The sequence below is a fragment of the Erythrolamprus reginae genome, chromosome 1 (assembly GCF_031021105.1).
Source record: "Erythrolamprus reginae isolate rEryReg1 chromosome 1, rEryReg1.hap1, whole genome shotgun sequence".
In the NCBI taxonomy this organism is placed as follows: domain Eukaryota; kingdom Metazoa; phylum Chordata; class Lepidosauria; order Squamata; family Dipsadidae; genus Erythrolamprus; species Erythrolamprus reginae.
The window spans coordinates 191,757,314-191,783,194 of NC_091950.1; the positions used below are offsets into that span (position 1 = coordinate 191,757,314).

The 25,881-nt window shown below is 40.4% G+C and overlaps 1 protein-coding gene across 2 annotated transcripts in view; it reads right to left on the reverse strand.

The window, feature by feature from the left end:
* Nucleotides 1-17,480, reverse strand: part of SP3 (Sp3 transcription factor) — a 29,539-nt gene extending 12,059 nt beyond the window's left edge. The window contains exons 1-3 of one of the 2 annotated variants that reach the window (XM_070731773.1): nucleotides 14,334-17,480; nucleotides 13,753-13,901; nucleotides 13,372-13,473 (exon numbers count right to left, since the gene is read on the reverse strand). In XM_070731773.1, coding sequence (XP_070587874.1) covers nucleotides 13,372-13,473; nucleotides 13,753-13,901; nucleotides 14,334-14,340 — 258 coding nt within the window. In that variant the 5' untranslated portion in view covers nucleotides 14,341-17,480. Of the gene's footprint in view, nucleotides 1-13,371; nucleotides 13,474-13,752; nucleotides 14,158-14,333 lie in introns of those variants that run through there. The other variant, XM_070731772.1, reaches the window with a different exon arrangement.
* Between the last annotated feature and the right edge of the window lie 8,401 nt (nucleotides 17,481-25,881).

Sequence of the window (25,881 nt, forward strand, 5' to 3'; positions counted from 1 at the left end):
GATGTCTATTATATACTAATTCCTACTTTAGCTAAACTAGAAAACTATAATTAACAGCTCTGGAACATTAAAACATAGTTTGAGGGTAGTTTGGTAATTATCAGGTTCTGAAAGTTGTTAATCATAATTTCTCAATTAAAATAAAAGGGAAACTATCATTAGCAAGATACATCCAATTTGTTTATCAATTTGCCCCAAAGTGGAGCCAAAATTTATTCATCTCTTGGTTTAATAAGTTGTGACTGCCTACATTAAGAAACAGGAGAGGTCTTTTCTCTGACACTACCTTTGATTTGAATAGTTTGACCTGATCAAGTAATTCTGTACAATATGCATATATCAGGACACTGTCTTTCCCGAAGTATCTTAGCCACATCTCTGCTGTGTTGGATATCCCCCTTTACAAAACACTTTTAATTCCAACTTTATGAATGCACACAGGTAGTCCTCTAGTTGCAACAGTTCATTTACTGACCATTCAAACTTACAAGAGCACTCAAAAAAGTGACTTATGACCATTTTTCACCATTCACTATTTATAGCAACCCCTTAATCACAAAGTAAAAATTCAGACACTTGGCAACTGGTTCACACTTATGACCATTACTGAGTCCCAAGGTCACATGATTATCTTTTGCAACCTTTTGACAAGCAAAGTCAATGGGGAAGCCAGAATTACTTAATAACCAATAAATTTATCAACTGTGGCAATTCTCATTAACAACTGTGGCAAGAAAGATTATAAAAGAGGACAAAACACACTGAATGTCTCACTTAACAATAGAAATTTGGAGCTCAATTGTGGTCGTAAGATGAAGACCACCTGTATTGCACGTACACATTTATTTATTTATTTATTTATTTATTTATTTATTTATTTATTTATTTATTTACTTACTTACTTACTTACTTACTTACTTACTTACTTACTTACTTACTTACTTACTTAATTTACTTATTTACAGGGGGTGGACAAAAAATGGAAACACTTGACTTTTTGGCATCATAATGTTTGAACATGTTCAAATCAATCAAAACTTGACATATTTTTATGTGTTTTTAAAATTCTGTTATTTGATATGTTTTTTTTAAACTACCTTTTTTTAACAGAAATTTAAGGAAATTGGTTATAACCTTCTAGAAATGGCAGACCTCTCAGACTTTCAAAGAGGCCAAATTGTTGGTGTTCGAATGGCAGGCACTACTGTAACATAAAAAGCCCGAATGTTAGAAAATTAGAAAACCTCTGCTCTCAAAGACAAAAGTTTCAAAGCGATTAGAGTAGTGTAGAAACCACAAGAAATGGTCGCTTGAGCAGTGGCAAAATGTGATTTTCTCTGAGGAATCATCGTTTACCCTATTTCCGACCTCCGGATGTGTTTACATTTGGAGACAGCCAAAATAATAATTTCATCCAGACTGCCTTCTCCCAACCGTCAAACATGGCGGGGGTTCAATGATGCTATTGCTTGGAAATCTGCAGGGCCAATGACTTCCCTCCATGGAAGAATTAACAGTCATCACTGTTTAGGACTTTTGGCCGACCAAATTCATCCTATGGTTCAAGAACTGTTTCCAGAGGGGGATGCCGTCTTTCAAGATGATAATGCACCAATCCATAAAGCAAGAATTATTAAAGAATGGCACGAGGAACATTCTAATGAAGTTCAGCATCTCATCTGGCCACCACAATCACCAGACCTCAACATTATTGAGCATTTATGGTTGATTTTAGAGATTCAAGCAAGAAGTCGATTTCCATCACCATCATCTCTAAAAGAACTGGAGGGTGCTTTAACTGAAGAATGGGCTAAAATTCCTTTGGAAACAATTCACAATTTGTATGAATCAATACCTCGGAGAATTGAGGCTGTATTTGCCGCAAAAGGTGGACCAACACCATATTAAAAGATATTTTGATTATTTTTCAAGGTGTTTCCATTTCTTTGTCCACCCCTGTATTTATTTATTTATTTGATTTATATGCCCCCAAACTCCCTAAGGACTCTATATACGGTAGCTTCTCAACAAAAATTATTTTAAATGATGAACTGATGACCTTTACATTGATTTCACATTTTTCAAGCATCAATATTTCTAAGTCAGAGGAATAATGAAAGAAGGTTAAAATGATAAGTGATTTGTTTTGGAGATTAAGAAATATATGATTCGGGAACCTATAATAGAATCACATCTATACTAATACTTTATAATAGATACTTATATTTTAAGCTAAAATTACATAAAAAGCAGAAGCACTTTCCACTCATACCCGTACCACTGTTAGCCTGAATTAGGGCACAGAAAATCAAGGTATTTCAGTTTATTACTCTCAACTATACAGCTTACATCATTTTAGCTTTCTTCCCCCTCAAAACACAGCTCTATAAATTAAGAAAATTTGAGGTATTACTAGCACACAGCCTAATTTTTCTGATGTTCAAAAAATTCACAAGGAAGAAAAATGAACAAATCTAATACAATAACATATTTGGTCCTTTTTTTTAATACTAACTGTTGCATTTATAAGAATGCAAGGTGAGTATAAAATATTCAACCACTATTCAACCAACTAGCTATTAAAATGTTTTGGAAAAATTTTGAAAATAGAAAAGAGTTGAGTTTTCAAAGACTATCTTCCTTACAGTTTACACTATTGATCATTCCCCACTTAAGTAACTCTCCAAAAAGATTATCTGTGCCCAACCTTAGAAATAACACACAATTTCCTAGTCTTGGCCTTACATGTGTATATTTCTTCTGAACTACAATGTGCTTATATTTTTTCCTTTACGTGAATTTTCCTGCATGGTTATTTTTAAAATATTTGATGTACAAAGCCAAAGAAGCATAAGGAACAACAGAGCTTCTCTCTCTCATGCTCTGGGCAGAGTTTCAAAAACTGAAACGACAGTATTTCTTTCCTTTAAAGTCCTGAAAAACACCTCCTTGTAACACAAGGCTTTCCTCTTACATGTGGCAACCAGGAGCAGAGTTGTACAGCTCTATGATTTCTCCAGTATATACCATAGTCAGATTCTGTTAAAATACACATCTTTCAAGAATCTTATGATCTTCTAACTGAAAATGTTTTTCACTACTTCTAACTTTTTTGGAATGCTAAAGTTGCACATCTTTAGCTATTTTCCCCTAGGGGTTTCCGGAAAGTTCAGAATGTGAAAAGGGTATTTAAAAAACACATAGTAAAAAATGTATTAAAAAAAATATCCCAACCCTATATTTCTCATTATGTTCATGCAATAAAAATTAATAGAAATTTGGTATTATACAACATACGTGTATCTATTTTTTCTATGGTTCTAACATAATTCTCTAAACATTTATCACCCTATATACTTTGATTTACAATTTCAGACAGTCTGGTACTAATATTGCTTACAATATATAGTTTTCTATATAGCTTTATATCCATGTTTATTTCTAGCTTGTTGATTGTCTTGCATCATCATTACAGATTATACTGTATGAATATGAGAAAAACGGTTGTAATTAGGATGTACAACATCAAGTATACTTAAAAAGGTGCTGATACAACTAGGACATCGCTGTTGCAAAATTTAAATTATGATGTAAAATGAAGGAAAAAGTTCAATTTTTTTTTTTTTTAAATAGAAAAACTCTTACATATGTGAGATACAAATTCTAATTGGTTCCAAAATATTGCTGGCAAGAATAGACCAAGAATATATTTTTCCTTTATGCAATCCATTCCATCAGCTTTCAAAGTGTTTGAAGACCATCTAATATGCCAGGAGCTGACAGCGTGGCACTTGTGCACAGCATCACATAGTCCCTACAAATGGGACCCTGAGAAATTCCAAACATTAATTTAAAAAGTAAGGTAAATTTATTACACATGGACATTGCCATGTCAATTTTTGTTGGCATTTTTCCTTGACTTGGATATCTGACAGAAATGTTAACAAATCATAGGAACAACCTTGATTACTTCAAGTTGAGAATTACTGATATGGTCAATTCTAATTTTGTGTTCTAGAGAAAATATATTTTAAAAATAATTTTGTTATTAATGCCACCCATCTCTCCTATTAAAAGATGACTTTGGGCAGCTAAATAAATAAAAAGGAGAGGAAACTATGTTATAGACTAAGAAATGCAAATTTGCAACATCAGATAATCAGATAATCAGTAAGTAAGGATATAAAGGAAATGCATATTTGCCTTAATAAAAATGTTCACAGAAATAGAAAGCAAAAAAAAAGGTATTTATATTTTAACAGTATCAACACACATACAGTATTTCACAGAAGTGAATAGACCCCCTCACATTTTGTGACAACACTGAAGAAATGACACTTGGCTACAATGTAAAGTAATGAGTATAGAGCTTGTATAACAGTGTAAATGTGCTGTCCCTTCAAAATAATGGAACACACAACCATTAATGTCTAAACTACTAGCAACAAAAGCGAGTACACCCCTAAGTGATCATGTCCAAATGAGGCCCAAGTAGCCATTTTCCCTCCCTGGTGTCATGTGACCGGTTAGTGGTACAAGGTCAGGTTGTCCAGAGGGAAAGCATTTTGAAATTCCCTGATATTTCCCTGTAACTTGCGGTCTAGTTAAGGCGCGGTCGTAGATGTCAATCATACCAAACGGCTAAGCCATGGAGAAATACAGGGGGTGGACAAAAAAATGGAAATACTTGACTTTTTGGCATCATGTTTGAACATGTTCAAATCAATCAAAACTTGACATATTTTAGTATCGGTAGCTGAGGAAGCAAGTTGTTGCCAGTTTTTTTCATTTTTCCCTGACTTTTAAACATTTTAATACTTTGCTTTTTCCCTGATTTTTATTCCATTTTTTTCATGTACTGTATTCCCTGATAATTCCGATATTTCCAGAACCACCAATTTTCCTGATAATTCCCTGATTTCCCTGTTTTCCAGGTTTGCTGGACACCTTGAAGGTATCAGGTGTGACAGGGGGGAGCAGGTGTGTTTACTTTGATGTAATCACACTCTCTCTCTCCTACTGGTCAATGGAAGTTCAACATGGCACTTCATGACAATGAACTCTGAGGATCTGAAAAAAAGAATTGTTGCTCTATATAAGATGGCCTAAGCCAGGGAAGGCAAAGTTGGCTCTTCTATGACTTGTGGACTTCAACTCCCAGAATTCCTGAGCCAATCATGCTAGCTCAGGAATTTTGGGAGTTGAAGTCCACATGTCATAAAAGAGCCAACTTTGCCTACCCCTGGCCTAGGCGAAAAGAAAATTGCCAAGACCCTGAAACTGAGCTGTAGCATGATGGCCAAGACCATATAGTGAGGATTAACAGGACAGGTTCGCCACAGTCGACCAAAGAAGTTGAGTACCAGTGCTAAATGTTACATCCAGAGGTTGGCTTTGGCAAACAGATTCATGTGTACTGCCAGCATTGCTGCAGAGGTTGAAGGGATGGGGGTTCAGCCTGTCAGTGCCCAGACCACATGCCGCATCAAATTGATCTGCAGGGATGTTGCCCCAGAAGAAAGCCTCTTCTGAAGCTGATGCACAAGAAAGCCCGCAAATGGTTTGCTGCAGACAAGTAGGCTAAGAACATGGATTTCTGGAATCATGTCCTGTGGTCCAATGAGACCAAGACAAACTTATTTGGTTCAGACGGTGTCAAGCATGTGTGGCAGCAACCAGGTGACAAGTACAAAGACAAGTGTGTTTTACCTACATTCAAGCATGGTAGTGGGAATGTCATAGTCTGGGGCTACATGAGTGCTGCTGGGACTGGGGAGGTACAGTTCACTGAGGGAACCATAAATGCCAATATGTACTGTGACATACTGAAGCACAGCATGATCCCCTCCCTTCGGAGACTGGGCAACAGAGCAGTATTCCAATATGATAATAAGTCCAAACACACCTCCCAAAAAACCACTGCCTTGCTAAAGAAGCTGAGGGTAAAGGCAATGGACTGGCCAAGCATGTCTCCAGACCTAAACCCTATTGAGCATCTGTGGGGCATCCTGAAATGGAAGGTGGAGGTGCGCAAGACTCTCTTAACAGCCACCAGCTCCTTAACATCATCATGGAGGAGTGGAAGACAATTCCAGTAGCAACCTGTGAAACTCTGGTGCACTCTATGTCCAAGAGGGTTAAGGCAGCGCTGGAAAAGAATATTGATCACATAAAATATTGACATTTTGGATCCCATTTGGACATGATCACTTAGGAGTGTACTCACTTTTGTTACCAGAAGTTTAGACATTAATGGCTGTGTGTTGTGTTATTTTGAGGAGACAGCACATTTACACTGTTATACAAGCCGTATACTCATTACAGTACAGTAGAACCCCGACTTACGAGACTAATTGGTTCCGGAAGGAGGCTCATAAGTCAGAACGCTCGTATGACGAAACATTGTTTCCCATAGGAAACAATGTAAAGTCAATTAATCCGTGCAACAACAAAAAAACCCGCTGCCGCCGAACGTGGAAGTTAGCGTTCAGAGACAGCTGCAAGCCCCCGAGCCCCCCAGGCCGGCTCTGACATTTTAAAACACGCGCGCCACTTCGCAGCTGTCTTCTGAATCCGGAACGCTAACTTCCACGTTCGGTTTCAGAAGACAGCTGCAAAGCGGTGTGCGTGTTTTAAAACGTCAGAGCCGGCCTGGGGGGCTCGGGGGGAAGCCCCCGAGCCCCCCAGGCCGGCTGTGACGTTTTAAAACACGCGCGGTGCTTCGCAGCTGTCTGCTGAATCCGAACGCGGAAGTTAGCCTTCCGGATTCAGCAGAGAGCTGCAAAGCAGCGCGCGTGTTTTAAAACGTCACAGCCGGCCTGGGGGGCTCGGGGGCTTCCCCCCGAGCCCCCCAGGCCGGCTGCCACGTTTTAAAACACGTGCGCTGCTTCGCAGCTGTCTGCTGAATCCGAACGCGGAAGTTAGCGTTCCGGATTCAGCACAGAGCTGCGAAGCGGCGCGCGTGTTTTAAAAGGTTGCAGCCAGCCTGGGGGGCTTGCCAGCACCCCCCCAGCCCGGCTGCAACCTTTTAAAACACGCGGGATACGAGCGCCAAGGAGCTGTCTCCTGAAGCCGAAAGCGGAAGTTAGTGTTCGGCTTCAGGAGACAGCTCCTTGGCGCTCGTATCCCGAATGTGAGCTCGGGAGGCGAACAAAAATGTCGCTCCCCTCCCAGCTCTTATCTCGAGTAGCTCGTAAGTAGAGCTGCTCGTATGTCGAGGTTCCACTGTATTTTACATTATAGCCAAGTGTCATTTCTTCAGTGTTGTCACATGAAAAGATATACTTACAGTAAACATTTACAAAATGTGAGGGGGTGTACTCACTGTAGGTCTGAATCCAGATTTGATATTCTATAACCAGGAGAGTATCTACCTTTAGGTAAGTGGGAACTGTCCTGCCAAAGGAAGCAGGTAATTGTTGTGAGCTGCCCAGAGTCCATGGAGAGGGGCGGCATATAAGTCCAATTAATAAATAAATAAATAAAATAAACCTTTGCCAGTTACTTCCATGAGTAGCTAACTTTTTTCACAGCTATTGGTCTAAAGTAGCATTATGATTTAACTTTTTAATTCCCTTCTCAGGATGGCAGAACTCTTATGGCCAGCAAGTAACTAGCATTTACTCATCAAAGAACACCTTAAAACCATAGTAATTTATGATGCTTGTTTTGTACAATAAAATGCCACAATTCTGAAATTTGGTATGTGCCTTTATTTTTAAATAGACTATTGCTTCTATTATTAGAGGCGTTAATGGAGGTACAAGATCTACTAAAATTACTAGTATGTAAAAAAGAGATGTAAGAATATGTATGCATATGGCATGAATGACGTTAAGTACATATTTCCTTTTATTTGTCATTAACTTCATTTTCAAGAGGCCCTTATATCAATTTATATCATTCTCAGGAGGCCCTTAAATTCAGTTTACCTTCACTAATTCAGAAACCATCCCAATCACATTTATATGAACTCTGCACTACCACTACAATGTCCTGAGCAGCATCACTAGAAGAAATAATAAAGCTATATTGCTTTCCTTTCATTATAGTGATTTTGATTTAGTATACCTGGTATATGTTCTCTCCCACTATTACCAGCAGGAAACCAAGAAAGCTGCCATATATAAGGCTCTACCGCAGCTTTCCAATCAGTGGGCTACCAAGAGTATACAGTACTCGCACATTGAGTACCTCACCCAAAGAGATTTTGTGTTGAGGATTGCAGGGTGGAGGCCAGCAACCAGAGTAACTTGTGAGGGTTTAAAACCAATGTTGATTTTAAATAGCCATCCAAAGTCCATCTTCCCAGAACATCCCTTTTGAGAAGATTATTTTTAAAGTAAAAAGATTGGAAAATATAGCTTTCATTTTCTAATGACAATACTGCTGTATCATTCATAGCCCCCCAAGGCCAATTTTTTTTAAAAAAATATCTCCACTCTACCCTATCTCACAGGGTTTTTTTCTAAATTATCATGAATGAGGGAATGAGTATTGGGTTCACAGAAATTGGAGGAAAAATTATTCCATTTTTTAATTAGTTAACATCTATGCAATCAAAAAAATGTAATAATTCTAATTCTCATTGAACAATTCAATAACAAAATGCAATTTTTGATATACAGTGGTACCTCTACTTAAGAACTTAATTTGTTCTGTAGCCAGGTTCTTAAGTAGAAGAGTTTGTAAGTAGAAGCATTTTTTCCCATAGGTATCAATGTAAAAGCAAATAATGCGTGCAGGAAAGAAATAAAAGCTTGGAATTTAGGTGGGAGGAGGAGGAAGAAGAGGATGAGGAGGACAGTCACTGCTGAAGAAGGTGAGGTGAGGGGAATCAAAAAGATCCAAAAGTTTAAGGCTTTAAAAAAAAAAGGGACTCTGAGGCGGTGAGGAGGAGCATGCGCCTCCCATACACCCGGCGCGAGGCTGCCTCCCATCCACTGCACCAGAGAGAGAAACCCTGGGGTAATGGCAGGAAACTGGCCGGGCCTTCGTGCAGCCCTCAAATTTCCTGGGAATTTTTTCCCGGCTTGGGTTCTTAAATAGAAAATGGTTCTTTAGAGGCAAAAAATCTTGAATACCCGGTTCTTATCTAGAAAAGTTCTTAAGTAGAGTTGTTCTTAGTTAGAGGTACCACTGTATTCTGAACTGCACCAGTAAAAATTTCATTTACTTAAATTAACTGCCGTGTAAGGAAGAAATATTCCTTCATGTGTAACTTAACATTGTCCAAAAGAAAAAGACAAAAATAGGCAAAAATGCTTTTTGTGATTATTTTATAGGTATTATTAACATAAGGGACTGTATTAAAACAAATTGGTTCTATACTACATTGAACAATCTTACATCAACTCATTGTCTCTGAGAATGAACATCATCAAGGTATCAGAAGCTACTTAAAACCAAAAGTTTTAGCTATATTAAGTATAAGAAAACCATAAATAAAATTATTAATTGTAATGTCAGAAACTAAATCAGTTAACTTACACAAGATGCTATTAATCATTATTTTGATAGTCATTTATTCTGGGATATGTTTATATCTGATTCATGATTCCATAGTAAAGACAAGCAGTCAGTCTTCAATGACTCAGTATGCCTTTGTAAGAACACGTAATTAAAATTGCTACATAATATTGCCATTATGAAATTGGGACAAGTGCACACAATTAAAATGTATGGTAAACATTATTAGATGTAACTTCCAAACTAAATGTATTTAATTAGAAGCAAGTCCCATCAAGTTCAAATGAACTTTACTGTCTTATTGATTCTAAATCATAATGCAAGAAGACTTTAAATATATGATTATGGCATGTAAGTCATATACTGTCCTTCCCTTACTGATAACATTTATCAGAAATCAAATTTCTATTTGCAGGATGGGATGCTTCAGTTTATCCTACAGTATTCCTGGATCCAGCTCTAGATGGTACCTGTCCAACTTCAAAATGTACAAAGAAAAAGAAAAAGCAGAAGCGGAAAAAATGGCACAGATGATTAAGAAAATCAATATAGGAAGCAAACAATAGAATAAATGACAAAAAGCTAGAGTATAATAGAGACAGACAGACAGACAGACACACAGACTACCCCTCCCACATATGCATATGAAAATCAGCAAAAATAAAGGCAACAAGGGCAGTTATAGGAAAGTGTATAGAAACAGTTTGACTAAGCAATTAATGACAAGCAATTAATGAAAGAAGTATACTATTTTTTTTCTAAGATTCAGGAATAATTACGGAAACAAAGTGAGCTGCTGTAAATGTGTGTGCATTATACTGTATTGTAATACCATGCTTTTTACTAAATCCCCAAATGCCTATCAAAAAGAAAACCACGCACCACAGCTCACGTACACTGTAACTTGACTCAAATTATTTTAAAAATGGAGATAAAACAAAATAACACTATTAAAATGTATTAGCAAAACTGTCTAGGAACGACCAATTTAAACCTCTAATTCTGCAGTGGACCAAGCATATACACAAAAGCCAATCTGGGCACAATTTGCATAGGGGATATAGAGAACTCTCAGCAGATGTAAATGAATAGCCAGCACAGCTGTTTTAGAAAGGAAGACATATGCTTATTTGTTTCCAGACACCTTGCAAAGGACACCTCGGAGAAAAAACAAATTAAAAAAAATAAAGTCACCTTCAAGTTGGTCTCAGCTCTCGATGACTTTATATGTTTACATTAACAATTTTTCCATGCCTTTTCTGGGATTCTTATTTTGATCCAGAAGTCAGCCTGCAGCCCTAGATTTCTCAGATGGTCTCCCATTCACTAAGATGAATTCTACTTAGCCTTCTAAATTAGCGAAAGTTAACAACAGTGAAAGCAGGGTCTTTAAAAAGGCATATATATACCACTATGATCAGGTACAACATTTGCAAGATCAGCCATGGTATACCAGGGGTGTCAAACTCATGTTGTCATGCTGGTGTCATGAGACATATCAAGGCTTTTTCCCCTTTGGTAAACTGGACATGGTTGCGGCCAGTGCCTGACATATCCAGTATGCAGGCCGGGAGTTTGACAGCCCTGTGGTATATTAATATTGGCTGCTGCTACCTACCACTGAAAGCTAGGCACAACTCCAGAGCTGAATCTAGGAGCATGATCAGATTTCAAGCTGGTCTGTTTAAAACTGGCCTTAAAGCCTGTCCACTGCAGACCAAATATCTATTTCTCTACATTTCTATTTTGGCTACTCAGGGACAGTTTTAACTTTAAGCTTGATTTGCACATTACAGATAGTTCTCAATTAACATTTGGTCCTTAATGACCATTTGAATTTATGACATACCTCCCCAGAGCTACTTACAACCTATTTCCAGAGTTACAATGGCGATACATGCATCTCATACATGTGGCCACATTTTGGATACTTGGTAATCAGCTTATCTATATGGCCATTCACAGCATCCATGATCATGTAGTTATGACTTGTGACATTTTTTACTGGTTTCCTGTAAATGACCTGGTAAAAAATGATCCTTGCTTTGAATCTGGTTGCATGATGCCTCAAATTGCGACCGCAATGACATACCACCATGGCATCCACTTAATAACTGCCATAAAATGGTTATAAAATTATTCTAGTCCCAGTTGTAGTCAGAAGTCACTACCTGAATTTACCATTTACAGTCTACTGAGCTTTGAGCAAACTGAAGCTGGAGGAATAAACACTAATCACAGCCATTATTTTATTTAAACTCATTTTCTCCACAATAATTTACATAAAACCAGAAATAACTTGATAATGGTTTAAACTTGCCAATGGCAAACTTTTTTTCCTGATTTTTTTTCATGTACCTCTTTGCACCTTTTGGTCCTGAATTCACATAGTAAATTCCTAATTTTTCACTTTAAAAATCGTAACAAATAATGAAAAATTTCAATAATCATACCAAAGAACCTCAATTCAGATTCTTCGGGTGCCTAAAAATCAGAGACCATATTGTGTTATTTTTTTCACTATGTCATATTTGGATGGACGTGTGTGAACACGTTCAACAACTGGCTTCATTCCAGGCCCTCGCGCTAGCTCACAGAGGCTGCAGAGAAATGATAAACTTGGAAGTATATATTACTTTTCTGTTGTGCTAAGGAGATAATACTGTCTGCTACATGAAGCTACTATGTTTAATCCATTAGTGTTTTTAAGTTACAGTAAAGTTGATAAGTTATAGTATAGCCGCAGGAAAGTGTATAAACTAAGTAAGCGTTAAATGACAACTGTATAGATGTATAAGGTAGTCACAAACATGAGATCATACTACTTAAGTATGTTTACTGAAAAGTTCCTACAAATTCCATAGGATTTGTGCAGACTATACACAAGGTTGTAAACTTTGATAAAAGATACAATTAGTCCCCCATCCCATTTAATATAAACTCTAAATAAGACAGGAAACACATGAAGCTCAGAAAATTCAAAAACTGTGCAATTTTCACTCAGGATCAAGTGTAGTGTTCACTACAATATTTCAACATTAAAAGCCAGCCCTTCTGCTTTTCTTACCCCAACTAAATTCCTGAGACATGAACTAAACAAGCCATCCATCAAGAAGTTATTTCATCCCTCAAATTTAATCCTTTCCTCAATTTGCAAAACCAAATCCCTCTCCACCACCACACAAGCCTTTCAGACCTTACTAATAACCTCAAGGACTTAAAGCCCTCTCAAAGGAACCCCTCTTTCCAAAGGACATAAAGAAGGGAAACATTAGGAGGGGAGTTGTGACTACTTTTATCTTCCACGATCTGCAAGGCACACACCCACCCAGCCCAAAAAACTGCCTTCAAAAGCAGCTCTTCCGCTAGGGACTACTGACTTGTGGTTTTTTTTTTCAAACAGCCATTTTACGCGCTTAAAAGTGCATCCTGTCTTTCAGCCCCAGCCTTCATTTTGTCTGATTGTGGGGGTGGGGAGTTTGACAGCTGACAGTCCAGGAAGGAATAGGAGCGAAGAGGATTGTTCGTTTTTTCCCCTCAGGGACTAAACCCACCCACCCCGGTTTATCTCCCATTTGCTGAGGGGGGGGGGACAACCCGCCGTCTTCCCGCCTCCCCACCCCCGCCGAGAAGCCGGGAAAAGGCGCCGCGGCGAGAGGGAAGTCCCAGCGCCGCCTCCCTCCTCCCTCAGGGAGACCGGCTCCTCCTGGAGAGGCAGGGGAGCCTGGGGACCCCTCGCCGGCAGGTCGGCCTTGCGATCGTCCCTCCCCCGGGCGGGCGGGCAGTACGATGCGGTGTCTCCCCCGTCCCTCCCCCCGGGCGGGCGGGCGATCTGCGCCGTCTCCCTCTCTCCCCCACCCCCCCTCCGGCAGGCCGTGCGAGCGCGGCGGGGCGGGCACTTACCGCTCCGGCAGATGGAGAAGCGTCGTCGTCCTCCTCCGGTGACGGCGGCCCGATCTTGCTGCAGGTAGCCGCCAACAGCGCCAGCGGCGACGGCTGGGTGTCCTAAACCGCGGCGGGAAGGCGGGGGATGGGAGGACAGAGACAAGCGGGAAGGGAGGTTAGAAGGACGCCCGCCTGCCCGCCCGCCGGCCTTCTTCTTCTCCTCCGCCGCCTCCCTCCCCCTCCCTCCGGACAGCGCGCGCGGCTGGGGGGGGGGGCGCCTGCGAGTCCTGCGCTCGCGACGTGTCACCGGGCAGCACGCGGGCGCGGAGGGGGGGAGGGAGCAGAGGCGCCGCGGGGGAGGGAGGAGGCGTCGGGCAGCCGCCCGGCTCCGCGTTTTACCTGGGGAGTTCCGGCCTCGTCAGAGGCGTCGGCCGAAGTGACTGCCGAGGCCCCGTTTCCCTGCTGCAAATAGTCGCCGTGGGGGCCGCCGCCGCCGCTGTCCATGTCCAAGGCAGCCATTTCCTCTTGTTTCACAGGCTTCTCGGGAGCTGCGGGCATAACGGGGAAGCGAAGGCGGGGGTGGGGGGGGGAGAGGAGAAAGGCGGAGGGAAGCGGGGAGTGTGTGTGGGGGGGCGGTTGTCGGGCGGCGGGGGGAGGGGAGGGGGTGGGGGAGGAGAGTCACTGACTGGAGCGCCTGCCCCCTCCCTTCCCCATCGCCCCAGCGCTCCCTCCCGCGCAGAGGAGCCCGCCCTGCTCTCCTCCTCCCTCCCGCCCGCCAAGCGCAGCCCTCCTCCTCCTCCTCCCTCCGTGCCGCCGCCGCCGCCGCTGCCCCTGCCCCTCTTCTCCCTCCTCCCCCTGGCTCTGCTCCTCCTGCTGCTGCTGCTCAGTGCCGCTCAAGCCACACTCCCAAGCAGACGCCCGCCCGCCCGCCGGACCCGGGAGCAATAGCAGCAGGAGCCGCCGCTGAGGCCCGTACGTACCCGTCATGGCGCGGAGGAAGCCAGCGGCCAGGGGCGCCTTCTGCCGACTTGGCAGGCGGGGAGGGAGCGAGAGAGAGGCAGGAAGGAAGGAAGGAGAGCGAGCGAGCGCTGGCTGGCGGCTGGCTCTCTCTCTCTCTCTCCCCCCCCCCCCCCAGCCCCGGCGCGCGCAGGCCCCGCTTGCGCCGCTGTTGCTGCTGCTGCTGCCACTAAGGCGAGGCGGCCGCGGCTGCTGCCGGGGGCATGCTTATGGTGCGCGCGGGCGGCCGCGGTGCTGCTGGTGGAGGTGGCGGCGGCGGCGGCCTGGAGCCCACTCCGGGGTTTTCCCCTATTTTGATTGACGGTGCGAGGAAGCCGAAAGGTGGGGCTTGCAGCAAAAGGGAAGAGGGGGCCCGGCCGATTCCACCACCACCGCCGCCGCCTTGCCCGCCAGCCCGGAACTTCCGCCTTCCCAAGACGCTTCCGTCAACTGATTGGCTGCGGTCCGCCGAGCTCCGCGCCGTCACTGGCTGGCCCGGGCTGTCGCTCCTGCGCTGCGGGTGCCCCCCCTCCCTCCTTCCTTCCTGTTTGCCACGGTTTGTGTGAGAGACAATGAGCGCGGCCTTCTCAGAGGCTTCCGCGCTGCGGGGTTCAGACCGGGATTTTGGTCGCCTCACGGTGGGACCGCTCTCTTCTAAAAAGACACCCGGCGTAGAGTCGGCGTTGTGTCCAGTTAACGGCGGAGGGCCTGCGCTTGCTCTGTCCGCCGCTGATTTTCCCTTTGCCCTGCGGAAGGGCCGCGGGATAGATTACCCGTGCGGGGAGATATTGGAAATTTGGCTCTCCCGGGCGCCCCTTAACTGCTCGTGGCGGAGGGAAGACGTGGAAGACGCTTAGCCATCGCCCTATATAGAAAGAACCTTCTATTTTGGGGCCTGTTGGATCTCAGGAAACCCCAAAGGGTCGTTTCCTTCGTGTGTACTCCAATGGAATTGGCCTTTCCATCCCCCTTCTTTTCTTCCCTTAGCCATTGGTTTTAAAATAACGCCCCAGATTTTTTCCCCCAGTGTCTTGGGTAAATAGCAGTAGCAGATTTATATACAGCTTTACAGCCCTCTAATCGGTTTACAGAACCCACATATATTACCCCCAACAATATGGGTCCTCATTTTACCCCACCTCAGAAGGATTAATGTAGTAAGACACATCAAAGTTAAACTTATTTAAAAGAATTACCTTAGAACAGAAGGCCCAATCCACATTTTAAAACTGAATGAAAGAACTTCTATTGGAATTAATACTTCTGAATTGTTCCTCTGAGAAGCAGTTACATCTCAGTGAATTCGAGAGAGATAAGCATTGGTTCTGAAGTGTTCTGGGGCTAATTCTTCAGTGAAGTGAAAATCGGGTTTTTTTAATGAAACTTTGGTTTTAAAAGTATTTTTATATCTACATTGGGTTTTTCCATTGGTAGAAATCCCACTCTAAATAAGTAGTATACCATAACATCCATTTTAGGCATTTTTTAAAGTTACTGAATCTTATTTAATTTAACTTGGACATAACCCTGAAATCTCAATTTGCCATGTAGAACGCTGTGTATTTACTTGGAGTTAAGTGGGTCATAGTCTTAATTCTAAACCTGTTTCTTGAAACACCCACTTTATGAGCTGTTCATTTCCTGCTATTTTGGTTTTATAAACAAGATCACAAAACTAGATAAATATTTAACATTCCTTTATGTAGACTATCATCTACACAAATGTTTCTGAACCTCAGGAACTTTAGAGATACATGTAGACTTCCCCAGACAGTATACCAACACTGGAGGTTTTTAAAAAAGAGATTGGACAATCATTTGTCTGAAATGATATAGATTGGACTAAAAGATCTCCAAAGTCCCTTCCAACTGTGTAATTTTGTTAATGGTCCTTTACTCCTTTTACAAATATTTCTCAGCTCTGAAACATCAGTTTTTGTCCATTTTTCATGTCTTGATGCAGAGACCCTACTCTATTATTCTGAATCTGATAATATACACACAGCAGAGTAAAGAAATTTAAATAGTACAAGTTTAACCCACAACTATGTAAGCGAATCAATCTAATGAGCATACTACTAAGAGTTAAGGAAGAACCCTTGTTTAATTCAAGGTACGTGCTTGTTTGCAGACTGTTAAGCCAGATACAAGATTGGAAAGAGCTTTTTTTTGTATGTATTTTACCAGACTTTTTTGTTTTAAATATTGTAATATTTCCCTCCCTAAGTAAACAATGAGGAAAAATATTTGAAGGACACTTTCAGTGGTTGAAATGAGGAATTTCCAACCTTTTAGAGCTGTAAAAGGTTGTGGTAGCTTGCCCATTGACAAAAGGATTGTTATTTGGGGCATACTTGGAGGAAACCAATTTATCAGAATGCTAACTAACTCCTTTAGTATCCCATACTCATGCCATAGGATGCTTCTTACTCTTACTATTAATGCTACTATTGGGTGGGGGATGTGAGCACAATCCAAACATACAGGTATAGCTGTCCATTTCTATATTCCTTTATTTGTAATTAACATTTCTATATGCCTCTTCTTTGTAGTTTATTTGTTTTTAATGTAAAACAACTGGTATCTGGCAAACCAAAAGAAAAGTGATTGAGTATATTAGCATCCTTGAGCTCCACATGTAGATAGATGCCAGATCTAAATAGGCTGAGGATGCTGAAGATGATCTGTCAGCTTATATTGTAGCTTTCCAAAGTTGAAATTTTCTGACTTGAAAAAAACAGCCATAAAGAAGACTGCAAGCTAATATAGTGGTGGGTTTCTCTTCCAAGGTTGAAGGCTGATCGGAAGGAAAAATGATAATTCCTTTGTGGTTTATGTAGATCCTTCTGGACCATTACTACTGTATTTCTGTATTCCCATTTTTTTTCTTTCCTACTTTTACCATCATAAATTACTTCAGTATGAAGTAATGTCTGCTCTTTTGTAAAAAAATTCAGATCTTAAAAAAATGTCTTCAGAAAGTGAGGCTGAAGGAATACTGTCCATTTAGAATTGCCAAATATGTTAGATAAATACATTCTGCAATATGAATTTCATGGAACAAGCTGATTACTAAGGAAGTGGGTTATATGGGGATTTTTTTCCTTATTGCTTAAATAAAGTAACATCTATTATAATTGCAACTTTAAGGAATGGTTTCATATATTTAAAGTGATTAGTTCTACAACATGAAGGCATATTTACTTAATGAATATCTTGTCCTAAAAATCAATTTAGAAGTGAGATCAGGTCCATTTGTTCAACAGAAGGATTCACAGTACACATAGATGTTTCAAAGTAAGGCCAATAATAGAGGCTAATTAAACTAATTGTGTGCAAGTTAGATTAAATAGTTTGCAGATGAAAGGGGGGGCAGTTGAATACTTTTGGCAGTGATGTAAAGACAAAGTTCAGTTGCATTGCATGCAAAACACCATCCTTTTAAGAATTCAGAGTGAAGAATAAGTACAATAACAGAAATCTAAATAATCCAAAAAAGAATAAAAAGTATATGAGCAACCCTCTCTTAAAATAGTTTTTTCAAACAACATATTTAAATAAATTGATAACTTGTGTAATATAAATATTGAAACAGCAAACTTATTTAAATAGAAATTTTGTATTTATAGAATCTGTATAGTGATAATATGTGGATTTATCAACAACAAAATAATGTCCAGCTGGATGCAGTTCCTGAAAACAGGTAAAGAGGAGGCTTGGATCATTGTAGTTATCCCCAACCATCAACAAGCATAAAACAAGTAGCTTCCCCCTCCTGTCTTCAAAATCTAAAAAGGTTGAAATAGAAAAGGAGATACCTTCTCCCATTGGAGAGACATTCAAAACCTCTCTGAGATCCATCACACCATAGAATTCCCGTCTTTGCTATAGAAAAAAAGGACCATCACATTAAATCCAATATATTGTTCATGTTAAAATTCAACATAGATAATCTTTGAAGTGTAGCAGTCAAAGGTTTTTTTTCTACATCTGTTTATAATGATAATATGGATTCTGAAAAAACACACCTATTACTACCAGGTAGTAGAAATTGCATTGCAATTGTTTTCAAACCCGTTTTCAACTTTTCGGTGTGTTCTCTCAATATATTCCCAATAATTTTAATGCAAAGATAGACAAAAATGATGATGGAAAAGTTTCTGAACATGTTGGATAGAAGGTAAAATAAGTCATTGACCTCAGTTCAGCAATTCTGTTGAATATCTTTGCTTCCTTTTTACAGACAAAACAGGCATGTACTGAAACTGTTCCATGTGTGGAACAGCTAATTGTGGAGTGGTTTGTATTTACATTGAAATGTAGATTTGGTTTTGGCTTGGGCTAAAATGTGTATTCTAGACAGAAGCATTTTAAAAGGAGTGAGGGTGAGCAGGAAAAAGCAAAGGAGCAGCGGGTGTCCCACAGTAAAACAACCACCCCCTTTCTGGTTTTATAAAGGGCTTCCTTCCCCTGCTTCCCCTTAACCATCACCAGGAAAGCACTGGTATGGCTGGCACATAAGCCATGCAAGAGAAAAAGAGAGAGAGAGATGCCAGCTTTGCTGTCCTCACCCAGTTAGGCCTCCAGATGATTCCCCCTCCTCCCCCCCCCCCATTTTTGTTTTCAGCTAAAACCCCGAACATCTGAAGTGTTCCAGGATTCAATTTTGCCAAACTGCAGCCTTCCTGGAATAGTTCAGCAGAGTTTCTGAGACACAAGATTTTCAGTTTGAAACAAAACACACTTAATGTTTTCTGCATATTGCTATTTCATTCTCCTTCCCAGAAAACTGGGTAGTGTTTTTGGCTTCTCTAACAGACTGTTTGACTGTTAATGTTGGGGAAAAATAGGTGGAGTACGCAGGAACTTCCCAGAAAGCAATAAGAGTGTCTAGAGCCTTGCATGGAACACTCCCACATTTTAATGGTCAAAATGGGAAATTACTGTATTCCCATATGTCTACCATTTTCTTTTCTTTTTTTTGCATCCTGAAAGTCAGCTCTGTGACTATAGTAGTAATTTTTCTCCTTGCAGGTTTGTTGAGAAAATAGGAGGAAGGAATATTGCATATTTTGGCCACCTTGATTAGCTTGTAAAAATAATGAACATGGGATAGAAATAAAGAAAAACTTGTGACTTCGGCCTCACCCGGGCCAAAGCCCGAAGACGAGCCGGCCCCGGTGCCCAGGACAATATAACACATACCCCCAAAGTAAGACACAGTGGGGCTTTTGGGGGTAAAAAGATAGTAAGACACTGCCTTACTATCGGGGAAACACGGTATATGTTCATGTGTTTTTATACTTGAAGAATAATAATTACAATTACTTGTTTTATTTTCTCATCTGTCAGTCTTTCTAGACGAGTCTGCTATCTCTAATAATTTGTGTTCAAAATGAGTGGGGATATCTATGCCATGGTCGGATTTCAAATATGTACAAGGTGTCAGTTCAGACCTGAGCTATCTGTTGCTTGGGAGAAGTAGTACTAGTAGTACTCACCAGTACAATGTCCACTTTAAGTAACCACAACAATCAAACATTTCTGAGTATATCAGAGGAAAAAATGATTAATTTCTCTTTTATAATCTAGTTTCCTCATTTCTTTTGCTCTTGTTTCTGGAAGGATTTAAACAAGGTGGGCACATTTAAGTCAATCCTTGACGGACTGAAATCCATGTCTCCCTCTGATCTGTTGTAGAATTCAGAAAAGAGAAAATGGACAATTTGGTGCTGACAATGCAAGGGACAGAAACAACTTTGGCTCTAGTGGGAAAAATAAAGGAAGTGAGCTTTAGAATAAATGTTAAAAGTTGCCTCAGTATGAAATTGCCTAGGTTTTGATGGGCATGGGGAAAAGGTAAATACTGTATTGTTAATGCTTTGGGAAGATTTTAAAGAAAATAACGCACACTACGCTTTCTTCTTTGCCCCAATCCTGACCAAAAATCTGCTTTTGTGAGCTACAACTGACAGCTTTTGTAACTGAAGCACATTGTCACAAGATAAGCTTTTTTCCCCCCAGGACTGAGGCTGGCAACATCATGTAGTGTGCATTGTAAAGAAAAACAGTTTTAAGTCATGATCCTGAATGTGAAGATACATTTCCAACTTTGTGGTCTTCAGGCCGTGACTACCGTACATGCTAGATAAATAATCAGTGTCTGCTAGTTGTAATGGGTAGAACACTCATTTTCAGGACTGGAGGCAGAGAACATGATACCAGTTGTCTGGGAAATGAGTGGGAGGATGCTTTTGGATGTCCCGTTGGGATTTGGTTGACCATTGTGGGAGCAGAATGTAGAACTAAAATCTTTGAGCCAGCAAACCGTGTGTTCTTCATTTGCTAGCCTATTACATCTAATCATGGGGATAAATTATCACTGCAGTTAAAAGATACCTTGAGAAAAATTATTTAATGAAGAGTGAAGCATTTGGGATATTTCTAATAGTCAAAAGCATATTTGGCAGACTTCCTAAACAGAGGGACAATGATTGAAATGACAATTAGTCAACATTAAAGAAAACAGTCTAGTACTTGCCACTGTTCAAGTCACAGATTGACTTTGTACATTGATTAAAATATGTGGAACACTGCAACTACTGTGGGAAATGTTTATTGCTCTCTGGACCAAATCAAACTTTATCTTATTTAAATTAATACAGTTAAGATACACATGCTCAGAAGATGCATAATTCCTTTCAATACTGCTATCGGGTTGAAAATACAGTGATTATGCTAACTTTCTGGGCACCCTTATATGCTGGAAAGAGTTTGCTGAGAAGCCATGCCCTTACCATGACCCTCCCCCTCCCAGTATAGAGTAGAATATGACCTTGATGGAGAGAGAGAGTTGCCAGGGTAGATAAACGTTGCAGAAGCCCAGAGTTGCAATAATATCTTGGGCACCCTACTAATTCGTGACATAAAATGGGGAGAGAGGAAAGCTAATTCAGACTTGTAAATATTTGTTTCTATAGCCGATCTTAATCCAAATAATTTTATGTCTCTTTCTTGGTCTGGTCTACTTCAAAGGCTTGGCTTCCAATTCAACAAAACGTTGACACAATTAGAAATAAAAACAACTCCAGTCCTAACATTTTCAGGCAAGGATGCTACTCTTAAAGATATTGAAGCATGTTTTCCCACATTATCAACCTTTCATTAAACCATGAAACTAGCTATTATGCAGTTACTCAGCAGTCTTCTGAAATCTTTTTGGCAAAAAATACTGAAAATTCCATCCATCATTATTACGTTCCCTTCCATTAGGAAAGCCATTAAACAAATCATGGATATACTGTATCATTTACACAAGGAAGTTTCATTTGGTACTCTGCTTAATTGTCCAGCCCCTGATTTTCCTTGTCCCTACCTCCCGATCTTATTTGTCATTTCCATTATTCCAGTAATACACTTGCTGTAATACACTTGCCCTAAGGCATGGCTGCTGTATGATGGTATATTTTCTAAATATCACTGGCCAACACTACACAGTATTGTATACTGTGGCTGCTGTCTCTTAGATCTGATCCCTCATTGCCCTTAAGCTCATCAAATTACCAATCAATCATACGTTGGCTAATGTATGAAACAGTTGCTGAAGACCTTTTTGTGAGATACTTGACTGCAGTTGGAATTTCTGCATTGCACTTTACCCCACTGTGGTAATATCAGCTATGCAGATAATTATAGGAGGAGGCAGGGGAGCTAGCAACTACCTTTATTGCAGATGCCTACGCCCCAACAACTGGGGAATTGCTAGGAAGTTCACACACACTCTAGCCTGCAGCTGAAAGGAGAGCCTCCGTTCCAACTTGAAAGGCACAGGAGAAGCCCTTTAGTGTATTGAAACTTAGGCAAGATGCTCTCAAAAAAACGTGCAAAATTTCCCTGATGCAGGCTCCGAACACTTCCATCTTTCTGGTGACACTTGCAAAATTGTAGGCATTGCTTAAAGAGCAAGATGCACACAGTAATGGGTTGCTGCCCCCAGGGGGGGAGGACACACGGATGCAATGAGTGTAGTAAAGTTTATGCGCTATTTATTGAATACTTAATAGGTTTTTTTTAAATTGTCCTTCCTTCTCTAGTACTTTAGTATGATTCTTAATTACTTTTTAAATATCAAATAATTAAATAGTATGTTTTTGCTCATAAATGCTTTAATCATTTTAATCATTATCTAGAATTGAACTTTTATAGCAATTAAAGAAAATTGAGCTACTTGCCTAATCTGTTATCACACTGAACCTTGTGGTTCAGTGCAAAACCTTAAAATGTTACTGTGCTCCTCAACAAATAATGCTGTCTATCATTTGTCCTTTTTTGTGGCTATTCAAATAATGTGATTTAATCAACTGAAAAAGAATCCAAGCACCTATTTAAAAACTTATTTTGGTTGGTAAGCCACTCCCACCTAGTCACATGAACTTTAAGCCACCCCCGGTCGCATGATTGTCAAGCTATCCCACCTGGTCACATGTCCGGCAAGTCACTCCTCAATCACATGACCATCAAACCACACCCACACAATAAGCCATACTCACAGGGTGGTAGTAAAAAATTTTGCAGCCGTTCAGTGGATGCACAGAACTACTTACCAAGTAAGATCCGTGCCACTTCCTATTTAGGCAAAAGCTTTTATAGATTTCTGGCTTTTGAATATGAAAATACCAGCATTAGTATAATTGCTAATTCCGGTATTCGGAGTTTATCATATATCCCTGCTGCTGTTGCCAATTCACTGCACTTCAGAAGAGTCCTCTGCTTAGGATAATCAATGACAATGTGTTATTCATTGGGATCAGGAATCTCTTAATAAAGGAGAATACCAGGGTTGAAATGAGGGGTCTTCGGTGGTCTCTGAGCTTGGTTGTTGAAGACATTTCATTGCCCAAACTAAGTAATGTCATTGATGCTGTGATGTTACTAGCACTGGTGATGTTACCTAGTTTGGTAATGAAATGTCTGCCAGAAAACAGCCATGGTTGGAGAGCACCAAGAACCCCTCATCATTTTATTCTTCCTATCTGATAGTCTCTAGAGATTCTCAGTCATCCAGGCCATGGTTGTCCTCAAGAGGCAACTGGACTTTCTGGACTTTTTGCTTATCATCCAAAGAGTTTCTTCAACTCTTGACTGGATGGTGGGGATTCCTTTGTAACTTCCCATCTGACAGTTTAATAATCGCCTTCCCAAATCCTAAGGTGAAGACTTCATTTTATTCTCTCTTGTTAAATTCCCAAGAACAATAGAAAATTGTTGCCAGAGGAGAATCAACATAAAGCTCTTCATGGCATCGGACCAGAATATCTCCGGGACCGCACGAATCCCAGCGACCGGTTAGGTCTCAGAGAGTTGGCCTTCTCCAGGTCCCGTCGATGAAACAATGTCGTCTGGCAGGACCCAGGGGAAGAGCCTTCTCTGTGGTGGCCCCAACCCTCTGGAATCAACTCCCCCCGGAGATTAGGACTGCCCCCACCCTCCTTGCCTTTTGCAAACTTCTCAAAACCCACCTCTGTCGCCAGGCATGGGGAAATTGATTCCCCTGGGCCGTTTCCATTTTATGTATAGTTTGTATGAGATGTATGATTGTTTTTATATTAAGGGTTTTAAATAGTTTTATCATTGGATTTGCATTGTTTTGCTGTTGTGAGCCCCTCCAAGTCTGCAGAGAGGGACGGCATACAAATCTAATAATAATTATTATTATAATAATAATTATATAATAATAATAATAATAATAATAATAATAATAATAATAATAATAATAATCCACTATACACAGGGCGATGAATGAGGACAGATAACTCTTTCCCAGAAAGTAATAAATCCTTCTCTATCATTTTCTTAGGGGGGGGGGGTTTCAACCCTAAGTCAACTTCAACCAACCATCCCCACCCTCACCTTGCTTGGATAACACTTGCCTGGCTACTTGTCCAAAAGAGGCGCAGATAGATTTTGGGAAGTTCATCAAAATAACAAAATCAGCATTGTGCCACTGCAATATAAACTCCATCTCTTTCGAAGGAGCATGTATAACCACAATGCACATAGACCGAAGGTGCAGAGTCTATATGACGTCAATGTGGCATTTTGTCAATTGACATCCACACGCACACACACAGCTCAGCCTTTTTGCCTCTGGTCCTAAAGGCAATCTAGGACACAGAGTACTCTATTGTTTGTTTATTTGCTTATTTAATTGATTTATAGAGCTGCCCATCTTACCTTGTGATTGGCTGGGGCACCCAGTTAAAAACGATGTCAAAACAATATAATTAGAACCATTTTAAGTTAAAACAGTTAAAACTATGATAAAGGGAGAGTGCATTTTAATCCAAATGCAATACAGCCTTTTAACAGGTTCCACACTAGCACGAGATTCCCCAGGCCTAATGGCAAAACCATGTTTTAAGGACCAATGTTACCTCAGAGGAGAAGAGAGAGAAACTATGTTCTCATGGATGGATGCTCTGGCAAAAAAAGGCTTTTTCTGTATCCTGCTGAATGAACTGCTATGGCTGATTTGACCTGCCATATATATGCCCCTCCTGCTGGACCAGGTAGATGTAATGGGACAGGTGGTCTGTCAGTGATTATGATCCAATATTACCATTCTAGTTTTCCATATTAACCTTGTTTAAGGGTTAACATCTTTTTAAGTCTCTTGCTTTATGCTCTTAGTGAGAATCATCGCAGTAACTCAGTCTTCATCCTTTTCTCCCAGTAAACTGCTAACTGCCTCTGTGTAAATCTTAAAAGTACCAGTACTAATAAATACCGAATAGAATAGAATAGAATAGAATTTTATTGGCCAAGTGTGATTGGACACACAAGGAATTTGTCTTGTGCAGATGCATGCTCTCAGCATACATAAAAGAAAAATATACATTTGTCAAGAATCGTGTGGTACAACACTTAGTGATTGCCATACGGGTCAAATAAGCAATGAAGAAACAATCAATATTAATAAAAATCTTAGGATACAAGCAACAAGTTTTATATATATAACAAGTTATAAATATAAATGTAAGTTCATTGTATTGAAGATTGAAGGTATATGATATTGCAAGTGGAGAAAATAAAAAAACTTTTACCCAAATAAAAAAGGACCAGTAGTAACTATTGAACATGAAAAGGTTATTGCCTCATATTAACCTCGTGCATTCTTCAGACTCATGCTTAGTTATAGTTTGGATTTGGGGCCTGTAGGATGTGTAGGCCTGTTTCATGAATTTTATCACTCGGGTTCCAAAGGACTGACAGAGTAGCACAGAAATGTCAGGTATGTGGGCCATTCCTGAGTGCAGCCCAAACCAGATTAAAAGCAGTTGGGTAATATTTAAGAAAACAGAAATACAACAAAAAATAACATTACACTTTAAAACGAAGTAGGTAGGCTTCACCTACCGACTGTCACGTGCAGTGACTGTTCACACTTAAAACAACGCTAAAAAATATAACTTTGTGACCAACCCTTTATGACTATTACCTTGTTCTTCAGTCATATGATTTCCATTTGCGTGT